Source organism: Lepidochelys kempii, chromosome 1, assembly GCF_965140265.1.
Source record: "Lepidochelys kempii isolate rLepKem1 chromosome 1, rLepKem1.hap2, whole genome shotgun sequence".
NCBI classification, from domain to species: domain Eukaryota; kingdom Metazoa; phylum Chordata; order Testudines; family Cheloniidae; genus Lepidochelys; species Lepidochelys kempii.
This window is the reverse complement of record NC_133256.1, coordinates 19,232,139-19,252,910: the sequence shown is the minus strand read 5'-3', so window position 1 is coordinate 19,252,910 and position 20,772 is coordinate 19,232,139. Positions and strand designations below refer to the sequence as shown.

The 20,772-nt window shown below is 45.2% G+C and overlaps 1 protein-coding gene across 3 annotated transcripts in view; it reads left to right on the top strand.

Annotated features, from left to right (window-relative positions):
* The window catches only part of RAB30 (RAB30, member RAS oncogene family), a 65,831-nt gene that overhangs the window by 31,044 nt on the left and 14,015 nt on the right, over positions 1 to 20,772 (top strand). The window contains exons 2-5 of one of the 3 annotated variants that reach the window (XM_073335888.1): positions 5,478 to 5,629; positions 15,642 to 15,716; positions 15,907 to 16,007; positions 18,358 to 18,441. In XM_073335888.1, coding sequence (XP_073191989.1) covers positions 15,915 to 16,007; positions 18,358 to 18,441 — 177 coding nt within the window. In that variant the 5' untranslated portion in view covers positions 5,478 to 5,629; positions 15,642 to 15,716; positions 15,907 to 15,914. Of the gene's footprint in view, positions 1 to 5,477; positions 5,630 to 14,671; positions 15,717 to 15,906; positions 16,008 to 18,357; positions 18,442 to 20,772 lie in introns of those variants that run through there. The other 2 variants (XM_073335898.1, XM_073335877.1) reach the window with 2 other exon arrangements.

The window sequence follows — 20,772 nt, the reverse complement described above, 5'->3', positions numbered from 1 at the left end:
GCGTGTGCTTATTTGAGAGATACTGACAATTGCAGTTCTCTGGCTAAATATGTGCTTAGATAGAGCTTTGAAAAAAGTGGCTACTCAAATATTCACTGGCAACTCAATTTCTATAAGAAATGCTGGCTTATTGCCAATAAAGGCTTTCCTTTCAAATAAGACCTTTGGATATAAAATATAGTCTCCTCTCTGCTAGTAGCAGATTTTAGAAGTAGAAGAAAATCTGCTTCTTGTTGAGGGAGAAATCAGTGGTGAGGAGTTTGGAGATTATCTTGGTGTGTAAATACGAGTTTGACCAGTCCTTGAACAGAAGTGGTCACAAACAGCACCCAGGTAATCCCCTCTTTCAAGGATTTCAGCCAAATACCAGTGCCTGGTTCCCGAGGAGTAACTAGTTAGAATAAGGCAGTGATCAAACTTGCTTGCAACAGCTCTACCCCTTGAAAAAGCGCATCACAAAACGAACAATGCATACTTTTTTTCAAAGACTGAACAGTGCTAAAACACTCAGAAAAAGATCTTGGAAACTGTAACTGTGCTATATAGTGACTCACCATAACTATAGAGTGGGGGGGGGGGGGGAGAGAGAGAGAGAGAAAAGAGAGGGGGGGGGGAAAGAAGACCTTTTTATGGTTATTGAAGGCTTCATAGTTCTTGCTGTGCTCCACAAAATAGCTAGTTGGAATGCCATGGTGACAGCACAGACAGAACTCAGGTCCTCCTGCTCTAAAAACACAGGCCCTTCCCACTTGAGTTAATGGAGCATGCTCGTTGCAGTTAGCAGTAAAAGGCTGACGACACCCAAAAGTCCATATTGCAACCAGTAGAGGAGAATGGTGCACGTGCACCAACCAGTTCTTTGAATGTATTATTTCTCGCTCGCTCTCTCTAAATTCCGAGAACTAATCTGACCATTTACGTGTTTGTCAAGAATAGTCTAAGAGAGGCCAATAGGCCATTTTAACGCACAGCGTGAGGCTGCTCTCCTTTTCGTCATTGACAACTGATTCCAGTACGCAGTGTGGTCTGCAAGTCCCAGCTGTAAATTCCTCTCATCTCTTGAAAAACATTGTGCTAGCAGACTTGACTAAGCATATTTTAACTAGTGTGATGTTAAACACAGTTTTACCCTTCGTGTAGGCAGAGACATTTAAACACAATGATTTGTGTTTAAAATCGTTAAGGTTAACCATGGCCTGCTAATGTTTTTAAATACAACTGTCCCTATTTACCCAAAGGGCAAAATTGTGTTTAACATCGCATTAGTTAAATGTGTTTAGTTAACACGTTTGCTAGCATGACACTTTCCCCCAGCATAGACATGGCCCAGATGCTGCAAAGGTGGGCAGGGGATGGATATGCTGCTCCATTTCCAGAGGAATGTAATGATTGGCACCCATCTCTTCATAATAACCCTTCTTTGCCATTATTGAGCAGCCTTGATATGTTATGTAAAAGGAATTCAGTGCTTGATGGATGCCCATGATGCAGCCTTGCATCTGCTCAACAGAATGTGAGTCTGAACACAACACTGTTCTTGGAACTTGAGTTCAAATCCCATCTGTTACAATGATGCTCTGTGACCTTGACCAGTTCAGTTAATCTCCTTGCCTCTGATGATGATATGGGTTGGGGTGCTAGTACCTATTATTTGTTAGGTTTAATTTATTATTTGTATTTCACTAAGTGTGTGGGGTGGGGGGGCTAATGAAGGATCAGAGACCTGTTGTGCTAGATACTCGGTAAAAAGACAGTCCTTTCTCCAAAGGAGCTTGTAGACTAGGTTATAAGAAAACACAACAGGTGAATGATACAGACACACACAGGGCTGCAGAAAGGAGAGGATAAGTTAATAATAAAGTGAGCAAATTACCATTCAACCAAGTATCATTCAGTTACTCCATTTGCCTCTGCTTCAATTTCTAAATGCAGGAATTTGAATGCCTCCTTCCCTTACAGGGGGGTTATGAGGCTGAATTAGAACTTCAATAGCTTTTCTCATCTTGGAAGCACTTTACATTGTCAGTTGTATTCTTCTCCGAACCCAGAGTGATGTAGGAGAGCTCTCATCGCTGAGAGAGAAACCTAGCTATGAAAAATACCTAAATATAGAACAGAGGTTGAACAAAGCCCTGGCTGGGATGATTTAGTTGGGGATTGGTCCTGCTTTGAGCAGGAGGTTGGACTAGATGACCTCCTGAGGTCCCTTCCAACCCTGATATTCTATGATTCCTTTTTACAGGATGAATGAACTATGTGCTATAAATTGCCATCCCTCCTATCCCAATTGCAAGGAGATGGCCTATAATTATGGTTGGCTAATTTCCTATAGTTGCACTGAGGGAGGCTCTTGTGTTAAAACATAGCCTTGTATCTCTGTTTCCTCACACAAGAGAATAAGGCAGTGATTTCCCTACCATTACTGCCTCGACACGGCATGTTGTATGCACACCTGAATTATAGTATTTAACTAGTAATAGCATACATGAAGCTTGCTTTTTCCTTCTTGTACAAACTGTAAAAGCAGATACAAACAAAATATAGAAACAAGTTTGAGCGATTTTTAAAAGTGAAGTACATCTTGAACTAGTCACTATTGTTCTCTGTCCACTGTAGTAACCTTGGACCAGCCCACCTTGCAGATTAAATATTTTGCATCTCCATAGTGTCTGCCATTTAGGAATCTCAGAGAATTCTACAAACATCCTTATCATTTACCAAGCTGTAAAACCATTGTTGTTCATGGATGGATTATCAAAGTTCAGAGCAGTTTCCCAAGGTTATGAAGTGAGTCAGTGGCAGGACTTGTGTCCTTATTTCCCGTTCCTGTTGTTCCCACCAGATGTTCCTTCTGTACATGCAAATGCAAGAGCCTGTGGTTCTCCGTGTTCCTTGTGTCAGAATGCACTCGCATTGACACCTGTGCTAGTGAACGCTGTGCTGATCCAGAGAGAGAATTTCCCAGAGGGCTTGTCTTGGAAAGGAGTCATTGCTGCACTTCAGGCTATGTTATAAAATGTATGTGAGTGCTGCTAATTAAGGGGTCCAGTTCTGCTCTCACTGAAGCCAATCACATAATCAGACTGAACATTTCAAAATAAAATGGCTTTTTTATTGTACAGTGCACCTATGGTTCTTACAGCTGTAGCATCTTGGCTTTTGCAGTTTCGACTTTGATTTTTGTTTCTGGAAGAAAACTTAACACACGTGCATGTAATCCTCTAATAAGGCAACCTAGGAACTCTATTAAAGCCAATGTCTATTTCTCTTTGGAGAACTAAAGATGCAGGAAATCAGGCCGCATTTGGTGTCAGTGAATAAGAGGTATTCTGGCTACTCTTCAGGAGGTGCAGCTGTCTAGACACTCTTGTTATTAGCAAGATCAAATAAGGAGATAAGATGTCGTCTGGAAGAATCAGTTACAACGTCCAGAAGGGTGTTTTAAGGCAGGGATGCCTCCTTTTACCTTGCCTGTTCACTCTCCTCCTTACCAGGGGCCACAGGTTTGTAGAAATTTTGGTGGTGCCCAGAAACTCCCCCCCCCCCCCCCCCAAACTCCGCACACACACCAGCCTAAGGCTCTGGGAGGGAGTTTGGGTGGGGGAGAGGGTCTGGGGTTCAGGTGATTGGGGTGCACGAGGGGGTGGGGATGCATGCTCTGGGAGGGAGTTTGGGTGCAGAGGGTGTGAGGGGTCGGGCTCTGGGAGGGAGTTTGGTGGGGATGGGGTCTGGGGTGCAGGCTCTGGAAGGGAATTTGGGTGCAGAAGGGGTGAGAGGTCAGGCTCTGGGAGAGAGTTTGGGTGTGTGGGGGGGTCTGGAGTGCAAGCTCTGGGAACAAGTTTGGGTGCTGGGTGCAGGCTCTGGGCAGGGGGTGGGGGTGCAGGAGGGAGTGGGGGTGCAGGCTCTGGGAGGGAGTTTGGGGAGAAAAGTAGCTGCAGGAGAGGGGTGGGAGTGCAAGAGGGAGTTAGGGGCGGAGGGGGTGCAGGGTGCAGGAGGGGGTGAGGGGTGCAGCCTTTGGGAGGGAGTTCGGGTGCCAAAGGGTGCGTTTGCGGAGGGGGTGTGGGTGCAGGCTCTGGAAATGGATGCGTGGGTTCGATGCTTACCTGGGGCACCCCCTCTGGCAGCGGCTCCTAGGCGGGGCAGGCCGGGAGGTCTCCTCCCGTTGCTGTCTCCAGGTACCACCCCAGTAGCTTCCCATTGGCCACAGGGGCGTTCAGGGCGGGGGCAGCGCGCAGCGGCACAACCCCCTCACACGGGCTGCAAGGACCTGCCAGCAGGCAAGTGGAACGAGCGCGCAGGAAGCCGCTCAGCCCTGCTGCACTGCTGGGTGGTGGCGGGAGCCCCAGGGCTGTTTTAAATCGCCCGGGAGCAGCAGGTGGGGCCAGGGGGAGTGTGTGTGTGTGTGGGGGGGGGGGAGTGGGAAACGTTGCTGGAGCCGGGCCCCTGGGACAGGAATATTCCTGGTGCCCAGGCATCACGGGCCCATAGAACTTGCCGCCCGTGCTCCTAGCTGTTATTGCTAAAACTAGCCAGTAATGTTTGTCAGGCAGGCTCCAACCTACAGTCTGTGAAAAGTAACTTCTTTGGTTTAGCAGGCCTGAGAGCAAACTGATGAGCCTCAGCCAGGACCTATTTTGGTTTTTTTGTTTTGTTTTTCTGCCACTGCTCCTGTTGCTCATTTTGAACAAATGGCTTCTCACCTTAATATAGCAGCTGTGAATTTTAACCTCTCGGCCCATATAAAAAGGGCAGATTGATTGCTGGTCTCCACCTGGCCATCCATTTGCTGATGCTGAATTTTTAGTCTATGACTAAAAGATCACAGTGGTGCCGCATTTTAACTGCTGTCAGAGAGTTGCAGCGGTGATGGTGAAATCTTCCCCCTGAATTACCAAAGGTCAGTGAAGTTAACTGCAAAGACCATGGCCGTCCTACTGCTCCAAGGCTGGTGTTTGTGTAACTCACTGTTCAGTGTCTGTGTCTGTCCCGCTATGTGCCCAATCCACAGATACCTGCTACAGAGTGTAGTCCTTTAGCTCCAGTTGTAGAGGGTGACGCTGTTTGTTCTGGAAGTCCCTGGCTCAATGCCTGTTGTCATGACCAAGATGGTGGCCATGCTATCCATCTGACTTCAGGAATCTGATGTTCTGTCTCTGGAAGACCGATACCTTCCGCATGCATTGCCTTGTGGGCCAAATTTCTCAAGGGCATACGCTCCATTGACATCAGCTCCTTCTTCTGTGGGGTGAATTTGGCCTTATGCCAATGTTTGTGGTTAGTGCTTGCTATTAAGTTCTGTTCCTGATCTTCGGAAAACCCCGTTGTACTGAGCTGGGTGCATTATCTAATTGAGACCTCCCAAAGAGAGTCTGCCATGGTCAGCTATGATGGTCCTCATCGACACAGGAACAAACCACCTTCACTCGGAAGAGAGTCTGGAGTGTTGTTTTTGTTTTGTTTGTTTTTGTTTTTTAAAGATGTGAATGCTGCCTCAAACAGCCAGCAAGACCCCAGCAGCTACTGGAGTTGAAAGGAGGATTGTAGTCAGAAAAGGAACGTCCATCTTGGAAGAGACCAGATGCGAGAATCTCAGGCAGAAGGAGATTTTTGTTCATGTTTGGGCATGCCCGTATCCTTTTCCATCCCCTTTGTGCCATGCCTAGTAGAACTATAGCACAAAGGGGTGTTTCAGTCCAGTGTATCTTGGAGGCAGTGGACTTTGAGTAGCTCCTGTGACATACTTCCCAAATACCAATAGGGGAATGGAATCGAGAGACTGAGGAGATAACAGTAGTAAGCAATGGCCGTTTCTCTGGCTCATTTACGTGGGGCAGCATGATAGCCCGTATTCAGAAATCTACAGCTTTTTAACGGAAATTTTACTATTTGTTGAAGAGCTGCCCACATGAGATTCTGCTGGCTTTCCACACAAGAGACATTCCAGTTAGCTTATGCTCAAATAAATTGGTTAGTCTCTAAGGTGCCACAAGTACTTCTTTTCTTTTTGCGAATACAGACTAACACGGCTGCTACTCTGAAACCATTCCAGTTAGTGTTTTTGGCTGTAGTTTTTGAAACTCTCAATTTTTTTCCTTTGGGGAGGAGGGGACAGCTTTTGAGTAGATTAAAAGCCATTTTTGGCTGGCGTTTGGCAACACAGTTTTTCCACAATTTTAAGGTCTGTCCTTCTGACATATGGGTTGGTTTTTTAACCCTTTGCTATATTGCTGTACAGCGTACAGCCTTGTGACTGTATTTTTGTTTGTGTACTGTACATGAGTTGGGTATTCTGAAAAGTCTCACTAAAATTCCCACATTTGTGACCATCTACCCAAGGGCATCATATCCGGAGTAGGGACTGAACCCTGGATCCAAAAGCATGAGCCTGTTCTCCCTGAGCTAAAAGCCAGTTCTGATAACTCAAAGGCCTTACTGACTTATGACCCTGTATATGGTCAAGCCACTAGAGGGGGACAGAGTCACACTGTGTAGGGTTACATAAATAACAGTTATTGCTGGTTCAAGACTTCTGGAAGTGCTGGCTCCTGACCACTTTGCATTCTGCCACACTGAACAATAGTAATTTACTTGTATTACTAGTAGCTGAAAGCTCATGTTGTCAGACAGTTGTAGCAGTTGGACCAAGTAACCCACCATCTGTGCAGTCTCCCTCATATAACCAGTGAAATCGTTGCATGCGAATTAGCTGTTGCCTAAGGGTGGTGATTGGTTGAGTTACCTCTGATATCACAACGGGACTCTTGGCATGGCATAAATACATGCTATACTCTAGCTGAAAGCCAGTAATGTTGCACAGGTGTAATTTATAAAGTCAAAATGGCTGAGAATGTAAAAATTGGATGGTAACAGACAGTAAATCCCAGTGATGGTTGAATCTGGTGATATTCTAAACAAAAAGAGCTCTGAACCGTGCTGGTAACTGTTTTGATCGCTTCACACTGACTCAACAGATATTTTAGGCTTCAGAGTGACACACAGAAGGTGACAGTCCTGGAATTTTATTATATAGATGCTAGAACCTAGAGGCTTTTGTCATGGATCAGGGGCCCATTGCACACGGTACTGTGCATAACAGGAATAGTAATAATAGTGCTTTCCCTCAGTAGATCTCAAAATGCTTTACGCGGGAGGTTAGTATCACCCCCATCTGTAAAATGGGGTTAATTGAGGCATAGAGAGAGGAAGTGACTTACCCATGGTCACTCAGCAGGTCAGTGGCAGAGCTAGGAATGGAAGCTAGGTCTCCTGAGTCCTTCTCCAGTACTCTGTCCCCTACAGACCCCACACTGTCTCCCATAAATATAAATAAATGCATTTGATTTTATATATCCGATGAAGTGAGCTGTAGCTCACGAAAGCTTATGCTCAAATAAATTGGTTAGTCTCTAAGGTGCCACAAGTACTCCTTTTCTTTTTGCAAATACAGACTAACACGGCTGTTACTCTGAAACCTATATACAAGTGCTATCAAATACATAAGTTAAAGAAACTGGTGCAGGGAAACAAGAAAATGTTTGTTCTAATCTTTCTTATAATGATATTAGGTTTCATTTGTTATAATAATGGAGAAAAATTTTCAGGTAGAAGTTAGATTCTTCCCCTCCATCCCTCACTGTATTGCTTTTATAATTTTTTTTTTTGTATATATATAGGGTTTTGAAAAAGTTGGCAGTTCTCCTTAAAAAGATTTAATAAGTTGTAAAGCAAAACATCTGTGCTCCAGAGCGGAGATTTGAAACACCAAGTTGCTGCCTGGAACTAGTGTTGATTGAATTACATCTTCCTCAATGTAGTGGGGGTTCTAATGGAACTGCCAACACAGCATTTGACTGCTATAATAGAAGAAAAAGGGTGTGTGTATCAAGAGGAGGGTGTGCATTGACATGCAGAGAAATGGGTGCTGATATGGCAAACGCTTCGGCACGCACTTAACTTTGTTCACATGCATAGCCCTGTTGAAGCTGGACTCCATGTAGGAGTGATTGCTGTTGTTTTTTGATACAGATACTTAAACATTCTGTGACTAGATTGTAATTGTGTTCCAACTAGAAGGTCAAATTTTGTCCTCCCAATTAGTGAGGTTTTCTGTAGTCAATACATATAGTCTACAGTGTATTATTATAAACCCTTGAAGTCCCTTCTGATCCTATGGTTCTATGATTCTAATATTGGACAGATATAATGTAAATGTGCATCTATAACCTTTTAATTTATATTGTCTATCTGTTTAGCTGTGCTGTGTTGTTCAGCCCTTTGTCAGTGGTGGGGGATGTTTAATAAAATTACTTACCCATGACACTTCTGTCAATAGGACCTCTTAATACTATTTAACGGACTCTGAAGAGTGATATTTATCTTTTTCCTGCCCTTTGCCTGGCAGTGCCTCCCTCCTCTTGTAGGCTGTGCACCATCACCACCCTCTTTCAGATCTCCCTTCATAACTCACTATCTCTGTGCTACAGCTGTGCCATCTACTCTACTCCAGCACCTAATCATCTAAAAGCCAATGTTACAAAAAGGTACTAAATAAAATAAAACAGCTAGTATGATTGGCTGGGCCCACAAGGAACAGCCCTCCTCAAAGCTGTGACAAAGCGGCCTTTGGCAGGACACTACTGAGAGTATCAATTCAGGACAAATTGCTTAGAGCAGGGCAGTCTTTCACTACTAGGATGCACCAAACCAGCCAAACAGAGAGGACTGCGGTTTTACCCCACTGGCTAACCAGAAGTCATACAAGCAATTCCCTCAGACACTCCAGTTTCCCAGTATCACCACCAGCACCACTCCTTATGGGGATGAATGGTTATGAAAACCAATACCCCAGTAAAAGAAAAAAGGTTCTCCTGATCCCAAAGGACTAAGCCCCAGATCCAGGTCAATATACAAGTCGGATCTTACCCACAAATTAAGCTGTTGCCAATCCTTTAGAATCTAAAATCTAAAGAAGAAAAGGAGTACTTGTGGCACCTTAGAGACTAACCAATTTATTAGAGCATAAGCTTTCGTGAGCTACAGCTCACTTCCTCAGATGCATATCGTGGAAACTGCAGCAGGCTTTATATATACACAGAGAATATGAAACAATACCTATTCCCACCCCACTATCCTGCTGGTAATTTGTGCAGGAAATAGCCCAACTTGATTGTCATGCACATTGTGTAAAGAGTTGTCACTTTGGATGGGCTATCACCAGCAGGAGAGTGAATTTGTGTGGGGGGGTGGAGGGTGAGAAAACCTGGATTTGTGCTGGAAATGGCCCACCTGATGATCACTTTAGATAAGCTATTACCAGCAGGACAGTGGGGTGGGAATAGGTATTGTTTCATATTCTCTGTGTATATATAAAGCCTGCTGCAGTTTCCACGATATGCATCTGAGGAAGTGAGCTGTAGCTCACGAAAGCTTATGCTCTAATAAATTGGTTAGTCTCTAAGGTGCCACAAGTACTCCTTTTCTTTTTGCGAATACAGACTAACACAGCTGTTACTCTGAAACCTAAAATCTAAAGGTTTATTAATAAAAAGAGAAATATAGACGAGAGTGAAAATTGGTTAAATGGAATCAAATACATACAAGAATTGCAAAGTTCTTAGTTCAGGCTTGTTTGAGGCTTGATGGGATTACTGCTGATTTAAACCAATCAAGTCTCTAGAGTATAAACATCCCATCTTGGATGGGTTGTTCAGTCCTTTGTTCAGAGCTTCAGTTTCAAGCACAGTTCCTCCAGAGGTCAGAAGCAGGATTGAAGACAAAATGGGGACGTCCCCCAGGGGCATTTATATAGTTTCTCCCATGTGGAGGATCACCATTGTTCTTACTGTGGAAAATCACAGGAGCAAGATGGCGTTTGGAGTCACATGGGCAAGTCACCTGTCCATACGTGACTGACTTTGCAGGTAGAGCAGCCATTGCTCACATGCTGCCTTGAACGTTCCCAGGAAGGCTCCTCAGATGTGGATTGGAGTCTCCCACGAATCTCAGTTAAGCGATTCTTGATTGGGCACTTAATCTGAAAAATCCTTTCTCAAGAAGCTGACCAAATACTTCATTAATGCTACTTAAAATCAAACACATTGAGATACAAGTACATAGCCAATATTTATAACTTCAAATACAAAAATGATACATGCACACAGACAGCATCATCTTAAGCAGCGAATTACAACCTTTTTATAGACACCTCACTTGACCTCCATTGTACAAGATTTGGTGCAACTATAGGACCTTGGTTGCAACAATGATCTGTACAGTCACAGTTCAGGTGAGTAACGTCACAAAAGCTCAGTATTCCCTTCCTTTTGTTTTCCAGTGTATTTGCGCACTCTCTCCTGCAATTCCTTTACCCATCCTGGAGATGGATCTGTAGTTCAAGAACTACAGATTATTATGTTGTCTAAGGCACCCCAATCCAGCAGAGTGATCCATGCATGTTGATTCTTAAGCTTAGGTTGAATCCTATGGATTTTAATTATTCTCTATGTTGGCAGATCTCTCTGCAGGATCAGGGCTTAGTTTTTGGGACCCAAATCTTTAGCAGTTGAAATATTATACATTTTTTGATTGAGGCCCATGGGAATTTTGCTATTGAAGCTCTTTAGGACAGAGACCTATTTTATTGTCTTGTCTTAAAGCTCTGAGAACATTGTTATTGAGGACAAGTTCATTGTTATTGAGGACACACTCTGTCTTGATTCCTGGGGAAAATTTTATTGCCTGATCTCCAGAGTGTGTAAAGCTTAGGATAACTCCTCTTCTGGCTGATCTGAGAAATGCCTGGCCTTTGAACCTTGGTGTATTCTCTTGAGGCTTCCTTGGGAAGAGTAGTGGGTGCAAATCATTGCCAGTGTACATGCTTACACCAGGTCTGAATTTGGCCTCAAATATAAACCCTGCCCCAAGCAGAGTTGCTGTACCTCAGAGAGGGAGAAGAGCCAGAGGCTCCATGACGTCTATTCGGGACCCTACCCTTGCCTTACCCATTTTGCATGGGAGGTGCTCAGGTACTACAAAGATCAAAAATTGGTGTTACCATAAAACTCTAGGATAGGAAGATAATGTGAAAAGCCCATGGGGCAAATACGTGAGTGTGAGGGCATGTCATGCTTGCAACGTCACTCCTTTTAAAACGAGAACTCAATTGCCCAAAGCAATTAACATTTCCCAGCTGGCTTTTGAATCGTTACCCTGAACTTACGGTGCTTGTTCTGTTACCCTGAGTGACTGCACATTGTATGTTCAGTCGTCAGGATGTCAAAGATGAGGAGGAATCTTCTGTCTGCACTGCTCTTCCATGTGTCTGTTTGGATGCGAAGAGCAGATAAAAGAAACTATCCAGGTTGTAGGAAGCACAATGGAAAACTACTAGAGTGGGAAACCAGGCTCAGCTTGGGAGAGCTAGTATTTGAAGTGAGTCAGATTTAGGGAGAATAAAACTCACTTGGAAAGAAACTAAATAAAACTGGAAATTAAATCCCCTGGGGAATAAATCCCAGGGCACTTACATACTGCAGATAAATTCTTTGCCCATAGCACATGCCGAACAAAATACGAACCCAGAAAAATATCTTAATCATCCACAAACTCTGCTGTGCCTCATGCAGACTATGTGGGGGGGCAGAGGAGATTCTGCTGGCTTTACTCCCATGAATAAGTCCCACTGAGGTTCCTGGCAACAGTACCAAGCACAGAACTTCCCACAGGAGGTGGGCAGTAGGTCTCTGTCAGAAGGGAGCAGTCTGGGGGGCAAGCACACCATGCTATCCCACTAATATGTTTCGGAGACGATAGAGCTGCCTGTGGCCCCTTGTGCTGGGGTACCCCCTTTAAGATATTTCTTTGGGAAGTGGAGGATCTGGTTTGGAGAGGGTGCATGGAGGGTGTTGAAAAGAGATGCATGCACTGGTACTTAAAGCGAGGAGGCCCATAGATTTCCCCCGCCCTCTTTCCCCCCCAGGCATTCCCCTACACCCAACCAGCAGCCTGACCCCCTTGATCCATGAGCCCCTACACACACCCTCTCCAAATTTCAGTGAGTGGCGTTGCGACTTGGTGCATGGGGTCCTAGTGCCACTCATGTTTGGCTAGATTCAAAAGTGGTTGGATTATGGTCCAAGTGGTACCTCTGCTCCCAGCTTCATGGCTCTGGCTATCTGTAGATAACCCAAGGGTCCAAATGTGCTTCTTTGGGAAGAAATAAAGTCTCTCTCTCTCTCTGATTTGTGGGGCTTTTTTCTTCCCTTTGTGCCTCTTCTGGATTTCACTATGGGTGAGTGTGATCCAACTCCTACTTATTAATTTTAAGTAATAATGCTTAGCAGATCACAAGTGAATAATGGGGAGTTATGTTACTCTGAATCAGTATTTGTTTAGTTACTAAGTGCCGTGTCAAAGTTCCTCTGAGATCCACTATTCCCTGGCCAGTGAGAACAACAATTATAGTGGTTAAAATACACTTGCTCAGTTAAGAGAGAAAGAAGAAAGAAAAATTTATTAATATGCGACTGAGTCATCCGAAAAAGTCCCTTGGCTAAAAGTTGCAGAAGCAAGAAAACTTTATAAGAGTAATGTCACTTTTTGATTAGTCCAGTGCGGACAGTTTTAGGATCTGTGCTCTGTGTTTATATATAATGTGCATAATCGAAGGCCCCAGTCCTGCCAGGAGCTCTGTGCAGGTGACACCCCACACCATGGGGACCCCGCTGACTTCAGGGAGATTTGGTGCAGAGGTCTGCATTCAGAGCTCATTGAAGGTTGTGGGGGTTGGAATTACTTAAGGCCGTGCCTCGGCACAAAAGCTGTTGTACTACTTTAACGAGTTCAGTATCGTTAAATGGTACAACTTCCCTAGTGTGGCTGCAGCTGTTCTGCTATAAAGGTGCTTCGACTGGTATTGCTTACACCTGTAAGGGAACAGGATTAAGCTATACCAGTATTTTACCTCAGTACAACTGTGTCCACACTAGGGGTTGTACGAGTATAACTATTCTGGTAAATCATACTCGTAACCAACATAGTTATACGGTACAAAACTATGTATAGACCAGACCTAAGTGAGTTAGGAGTACAAATCCCATTGACTTGTTTTCTTAATAAAACTTGTGCTCCTAACTCATTGAGGCACTTTAGAAAATTCCACCTAGGGCCTAAAAGTTAGTCAAGTTGAATTCAGGACACACTGGGAAACCTAGAGGTGCCCTTCTGATTTTTATAAGTGGGAAATGAATGAAGAGAGAAATGGTTTGATAAACTGAGAGAAGGCCAAGATTTTTAACTCCTCACGTTTTGCTCAATCCATTTTATTTTTTCTGTATTTCTTGCTTGTTCCATCCTTGCTTATTCACACCCTTTATGTTTAGTTTTAGTTCTGGTATTTAATTTCTTTGTTTTGTTTGTATATGGCTTTGGCAACTGGCTTGTCGTCTTGTTTCAGTTTTGGGTCATTATCTCATACGATTAGTCCTGGAGTCTAACAAAAAGGATCAGACATAACTCTAGGGTATGTCTGAGCTATTGAGCATTCATAAATGTAAACACGAGAAAGCTACAAACAAGTTTAAGTTTCCTGAGAAGTTAAGTTTGAATGTTGGATGGCTTCGGGGAACTGGCAATGGGCGTCAGATGGGACTGGGTGAAAGTATATCCCAGGTTTTGAAGGACCACAGAGATCTCTGGTCCAGAACCAGTGCTAAGGAAGTTTTTACTGGTCCGAAAAGAACTTGCATTGGTTGACCAAAGTTTTCTAGCTTTGGCAAGTCATGAAGCATGAAACATTTTAACAGTGGTGTCACTCATTTAATTTTAAGAGGGATGTCAGTTTTTCTTGGTTTTGTTGCTGTTTGTGACGGGGTCTGCTTACCCTGCACTAGGCCAGACAGGGTTAAGCCCATACTATTGACAGCGGAAGTCCCGCTTCCCAGGCAGGACTGGGCCTGCTCTAGCAGTATAAAGGGAGGGAGCCCAGCTCATTCTGGGCTGGAGGCTGCAGGGGAAGGACCTGTCTGAGAAGCTCCTGCAGAGGACCAGCCACAGCCCCTGACTGTGCCGGGAACCAGAGCCTCCCTGGGCCTGCCTGTGACCCCTGTGACCAGAGGAGACACAGGAGGCGACCGGCACAACAGACCATGGAGAATCCGAAGCCTCGTGGGAGACATCAACGCGGATACTGATAGGAAGTGACCCAGGAAGGGTGACGGAATGGTACCTCCCACTTGGGAAACCTCAGTGTGTTTTGTTGGGATACCCCGCACCACTAATGAGTGGCAAATTGCTCTGCCATTGTTAGGGCCCTGAGTCGGGGCCTGATGAAGTCGGGTGGGCCCGGGCCCCCCTACCAGGGCCACCAGACCCCTTGGTGGGTGTGCCCCCCCATTGAACTCTGGCCGCTAGGCCACTTGCCCTGCACCCCATACTGCATTTGTTTTTTGACTCAGCCCCTCCTCTGGGTCCACCCATCCAGGCCATATATAAGCGTTGCTATTTCTACCTGCATAATGTTTCTAATAGTCAAGCTCTTCCACCTGTCCAGATTCCCAAGATTCTTGTTCAGACCTGCATCTCATGCCTTGATTGCTGTAATGTCCTCTTCTGCTGCCTTGATGCCGACCATGTTATCCACTGAAAAAGTAGGGGCAAGAATCCTCTTCCTGTCTCATTACTCTGGCCACATCACCCTCCTGTTTGCATCCCTCCACTGGTTCCTCCTCCTACCCCACCAGATACCATTTAAGGATGCTTATAAGGCCTCTCCCTATTTGGCCAATGCAGTCTCTGCTCTACTAGCTTATTAGGCTGCCAGCGTTGCCTTCCCCTTGCCGGCTTGATTGTTGGCTTCTTTGCTGATTCCCACTGTCCCCTGTGCCTGGGGAAACTCCCTGACAAACATAAGAAGCCATCCGTCCTATCCTGTTTTTAAAACCCTCTTTTAAAATGTTTCCCCAGCCATAGTGCCACCAAGTTGCTACCTTCTGGAATTACTTAGGCAGGTTGTGAGCTAAGATTTTGGTTTTATGCCAAACCATGTTCATTTTATTGTGAGGTCATTTTCCTATTTACTAATCCCCCCGCCGCCGCCACATTCTCCCATTTTTTTTTTCCCATTTCATCCACTTGTTACATCCTGCCAGACGCAGATAATGCACTCCATGGGGCGGGGACACCTCCTGTGCCATTGGTCTGCACAGCACCTAGCACAATGGGGCCCCGTTATCAGAATATGAACATTAACATGTTCTCTTTAGAAAGAGAAAATTAGTGGCTTAGTCCAAACCAGATGCATTGGGAGCAAAATGTTTAATGAAACCTAGGACCGGTCTCTCCAAGGCTTATGACGTAGTACGTATAAGGCTCCTTACGGAAACTGAGCAAGGCAGGCTCATAAACCAACATTTGTAATTCAGTCCAGTTGGCAGCCTGAACACTGAGGACCTCATTGAATGGAATTAAAGTCCACACTCAGTCATCTTTTTACAATAGATTTTTTTTTTGCCAGGCAGGATGGCAAAGGTTGAATTGGCTCTGCGGGCTTGTGGTCAGGTTTGTGAGCATGCAAAAGGCCTTTGTGTCAGGAAGATAGGAGTTCTCTCACCTTTGTAAGTGCAATTCCCTTATCTTATCAGCAGTGCAAACTCTGTAATGACCTTTGTCCTGAGTATTTGGAGAAGTAAAGTTCAGCAGTAACTAAACTGATCCCAAAGGTGAGTACTGGTTTCCCTGTTGCAAGGGAATCTGAAAAACGCATTGATTTGTTAGTGGTGCCCTGCAGAAATATCACATGCTGGGCTCTTGAGAGTAAAGCGACAATGCAGAGCTAACACTCTTACCAGCTGGTTGAACCTCAGCTGATGCTTCCCCTTTGGCTTATTTATATTTCTCTTTCCCTTGCAGCTGTGTAAATGAGTATGGAAGATTATGATTTTCTGTTCAAAATTGTTTTAATTGGCAACGCTGGCGTGGGGAAAACCTGCTTAGTCCGACGCTTCACTCAGGTAGGATGTTTCTTCTCTTAATGGGGAAAATGCTTCTGTGCATATTGGGGAAGTTTTTGGTTCGTGTGTGTAAATCCATTTGAACTAGTAGCTGTCTCTAAAATAGCTTGGAATCTGTAGCTATGAACTGAGGTGCACGCCCACAACGCAGATCAGCTAAAGCACTTTGTTGTGATATCAACATCCCCAGCATAAGTCCTAGTGCTGTAAGTGTACCTGCAAGGGGTGATGTCCTGCAAAACTAGCCCCCTTGTTGGCAGATCTAGCTGAGAGAAAAACGAGGAGACTATAGATGGGCATGATTTTGATGGGCTCTGGATCAGGCCTGAATGGGTCACAGAGACTGAAGTACCCTCTTGCTGCATCCTGTCCCTCTTCTACCCTGAACCCTGCAGAGGGCTGGGAAGCTTTTAAAGCTGCTGGAAACTGCTATCTGGATAGAGAAATTCAATGTCTGGGGTTGTCAATGCAGCACCTTCCATCACACTCCCTTTAAAAATTAGGCTTTGCAAGCGTTCTAAAGACCATTTAATGATGACTTAAAAAGACGGGGGAATGAGACCATGTGTTGCTCAGCAAACCTCTCAACCTCCTGCTTTTGTTTTCTTCTGTGACCCATACAGCTAAATCCTTAAAATAGAAATGGGGGTTGGGCAAGTCCCTGCTTGCCTTGCAGAAAATTAAATTACAAGTGTTGGGCACTTAATCTGCACTTTTCTGCGCAATGATACTGGGGAAAAGGAGGAGCAGGATTTCTGTAACCGAGGTAAAGGGGAAGTTTGCATGATACTGTATGTAACACAAGTTATGGTTTCTGGGCAAGTTTCACTTTAAAGTCTCAGCACTTTTTCTCTGTGATTGGTTTTAAAATCAAGCCTCTGGAAATCTTAAAACTCTCTCTTTTCCTCCCACTCCAGCAGCAAGCAAATAGCTGGCAGCACTAGAGCTAAACCCAAGGGGCTAAACTGTAAAATCGGCAGCCAATTCTGCTGCTTTCCAAGCTTTGGCTTGCTGCTACTGGTAGCAGAGGCAGATATGGCCAGAAATCAATGTGGCTTTGTGTAGGTCTACAGGCCTGGAAACCAATAATTGAAAAGCTATTATTATTTTATTGTTGCTTGGGTCCCTCTATTTAACTATACCAAGATATAATACTACCACGAAACGTGAGTTGAAGCCTCTTGACGTTGCTACTGTCAAGATAACAGCTGACTGTCTGTTCGCTCACAGAAACCTTTGTACAAGAATGTGAGAGGATTGCTTGGAAAGTGGCTTTCAGAGAGTTACACAACAGTGTTGGGGAAATGGAAAGCTGTGATGACAAAATGTTCTCTTCTAATGAATGTTCCTAAAGCTTTTGCCACCACTCACTCCTAGGAACTGAGAAATTTGACATAGTGAATCAGCTAAATGGCCAATCTAGTCCAGTGCCCTGTCTCTGACATCAGTCAATACCAGATGCTTCAGAGAAGGGTATAAACATCTATAGTTCTTTTTTCTTTTCTTCCTCCTCTTTCTCGATCCCCCTTTTCCTCTTGTTTGCCCTCCCCACCCCTGCCTCACAAGTCCAGTTGTCACATTCCTTACTCTATGGAAAACAACTGGAGTTGAACTGGAGACACCTTTGTACAACAAGAGACATGATCAGTTGTTCTTTTGTCCCAGGTAACGTAAGAGTTGATTTTGCTGCCACTCCAAGCATTGGATTCCCAGTGCAATCAATTGGAGCTTTGTATATGGAGTGGGTGAAGAGTCCAGTCCTCCATGAGCTAGGGCAACAGAACAATTGATTGCATTTCCTGTGGTACAGAGATCTCTATGAATTCATAGATCATAGATTCTAAGGCTAGACTGACCTGTATAGCATGGGCCATAGAGCTTCCCCAAAATAATTCCTTCAGCATGTCTTTAAAAAAATCTATCCAATCTTGATTTAAAAACTGCCAATGATGGACAATCCACAGCAACCCTTGATTATATTGTTCCAGTGGTAATTACCCTCATTGTTAAAAAGTTGCACAATATTTTCATTTTGAATTTGTCTAGCTTCAACTTCCAGCCATTGGACTGTGTTAGTCCTTTCTTTGCTAGATTGAAGAGTCCATTATTAAATATTTATCCTCCATGTGGGTACTTATGGACTGTGATCAAATCACCCTAAATTGACTCTGAGTTGTTTCCCCATCTATTGATACTTCTCTCTGATGGGAGAACAACTGTTTTGGGGAGAGGGGAGTAGAATTAGAGGAAGCAGGATGGGACAAAAGCCTGGAGGGGATTCATCAGCAGGTGAAATCTTCTTTCTCATCTTACTGCAGAATCTGCTTTAACCAAACTGCTTTCTTTGTAGGGGCTTTTCCCACCAGGTCAAGGAGCCACTATTGGAGTTGACTTTATGATTAAGACTGTGGAGATAAATGGTGAAAAAGTGAAGGTAGGAAACTACCAACTTGCTTTGTTGTGTTCAGGAGCGGATTTACCATGAAACAAATCATGCAGTGGCACAGGGCCCCAGAATGCAGAACAAATCTCATCTGACACCCTGCACCTAGTCCTGGCCCCGGTGACACAGCAGGGCTCAGGCAGGCTGCCTGCATGCCATGGCCGGTGGCCCCACACTACTCCCGGAAGCGGCCAGCTGCTGGCACATCTCTGCACGCCCCTGGTGGGGGGGAGGCAGCTCCGTGTGCTGCCCCCTCGGGCAGTGCATGGAGACCCGCTGCCTCCTCCCCCTAAAGGGCGCGAAGAGACGTGCCAGCAGCAAGGCTAAGGCGGCTCCCTGCCCACTCTGCTTTCTTCCTGGGAGTGGCACATCGCAGAGGAAGCGGCTGGCATATCCCTGTGGCCCCTGGGGGAGGTGTGTCTCTGCGCGCTGCCCCCGCCCCAAGCACCAACTCTGCACCTCCCATTGGCCGGGAACTGCGGCCAATGGGAGCTGCAGGGGCAAAATCTGCGGGCAGTGGCATGTGGCGACCCCCTGGCCCTCCCCGCCTAGGAGCCGCTGCCAGAGGGCTGAGTATGCCAGTCACTTTGGGAGCTGCGCTGCCTGAGGTAAGCACTGCCCCCCTCCCGCACCCCAGCCTCCTGCCCCAGCTCAGAGCCCGCACCCAAACGTCCTCCCAGAGCCCGACCCCTCCCTCACCCAAACTCCCTCCCAGAGCCCAGCTCCTGCACCCCAACCCTCTACCCCAATCAAGGTACCTCACCTTTTCATTTACTTCCCATTACTTCTAATATAGGAGGGGGATGAAGGAAAAAAAGAATGAAAAATTGCGGGGGGGGAGATAAGAGAGAATGTTCTTTTTCTTGGCTGGGTCCCAAGGGGGGGCCCCCAAAAATGAAGCTGTGCACAGGGCCCCACTAACTCTAAATCTGCCACTGGTTGTGCTACTGTCCAGGTTTCGGTGAATTAGTGTTAATTTTTCTCTTTATAATCTGTGATGGAAGCAATTGTTGGGTGTTTGAAGCTCTGTGATGACATATAGGAGAGAGAGAGCGTGCTTGTAGCCTTCTTGCCTGGAAAAGTCTGGACTCTTGAGTCCTATTCCTGGCTCTGACTTGTTTAGACCTTGGGCATATCATTTCAGTGCTGTGCCTCTGTTCATCTGTGAGGATAATAATAGTCTACCTTTGAAGAAGGGTGTTGCAAAACTCAATCCATATTTGTACAGTGCTTGTGTATTAGGGTTTATGGATGTGCAAAGAACTATTTCAGTTCAACCTCCATTTACTGAACTCCTGTTAATTCGGAGGTGGAATGCTGTCTCCTCCGCCAGCTGTAGTCATTGCAGCTCTGTCCCTACAGAGCTCCTAAGGTTCACTGGTGTAGACCTGCAGGCTTGTGGAGTTCTGCAGGACTGAAGGGCCCTAGAAATACCTCCAGTTTTGGTTGAGCTGGCCGGCCTTGGAGAAACTGGATGACTCTAGTGTGACAAGGTGGGTGGGAAGTGTGGTGATCCGTGCATTCAGTGCTGTGAAAGTTTCAGTTGACCCGTGAAGTTTTCCTAGAATTCAATTCCCTGCTATACTAGTACAAGCTCACAGATGGAAATGAAAAACTAGTTGATTTCTCTTCTCTCCCTTCTGGTATTCTAGTGGGTACTCCGATGAGAGAGCCACGGTGGTGCAAATTACTTGCTGTGTGGATTAAACACACAAGGCAATATTTTCAAATGTGGGTGCCTGAAGTCGGGTACCTAAATCTATTTAGGTGATGAAAAGTGGCCTGATTTTTATCAGATATTCTGAGAACCTGCAGCTCCCTTGGGGTCCTCGGGTCATCTGAGAAAATCAGGCTATAGTTTGCCTATATAGGGATTTAGGCACCTAATGATTGACTTTTTTTAATTATAGGAGTGTCTAGAGTCCCCAGCCACATTGTAGTAGGGCTTGTACAAATCTGTAGTAAGAGACTGTCCCTGGTATAGGAGCTTACAATCTCTACAGACAAAGGGTGAGAGAAAGGAAGTAGAATTGTATTATCTCCATTTTATAAACTGGGAAAGGAATTGCAAAAAGACTAAATGAGTTTGCCCAAGGTCACACAGTCGGTCTGTGGCAGAGCTGGGATTTGAGCCCGGACCCCTGAAGTCTGATGCAGTGTGCATCAGCCACAAGACAATCCTTCCTTCCTTAGTTTGAAAAGTTTTGGCCTTGATGTCCTGTCTGCTCTCTAGAGGGATTACAGTTCTCATGGCACATTTTAGAAAGAGGAAGGGCATTTTACCACTCACCTCCTACCATGCAGAGGTGTCTTCATTCCTAC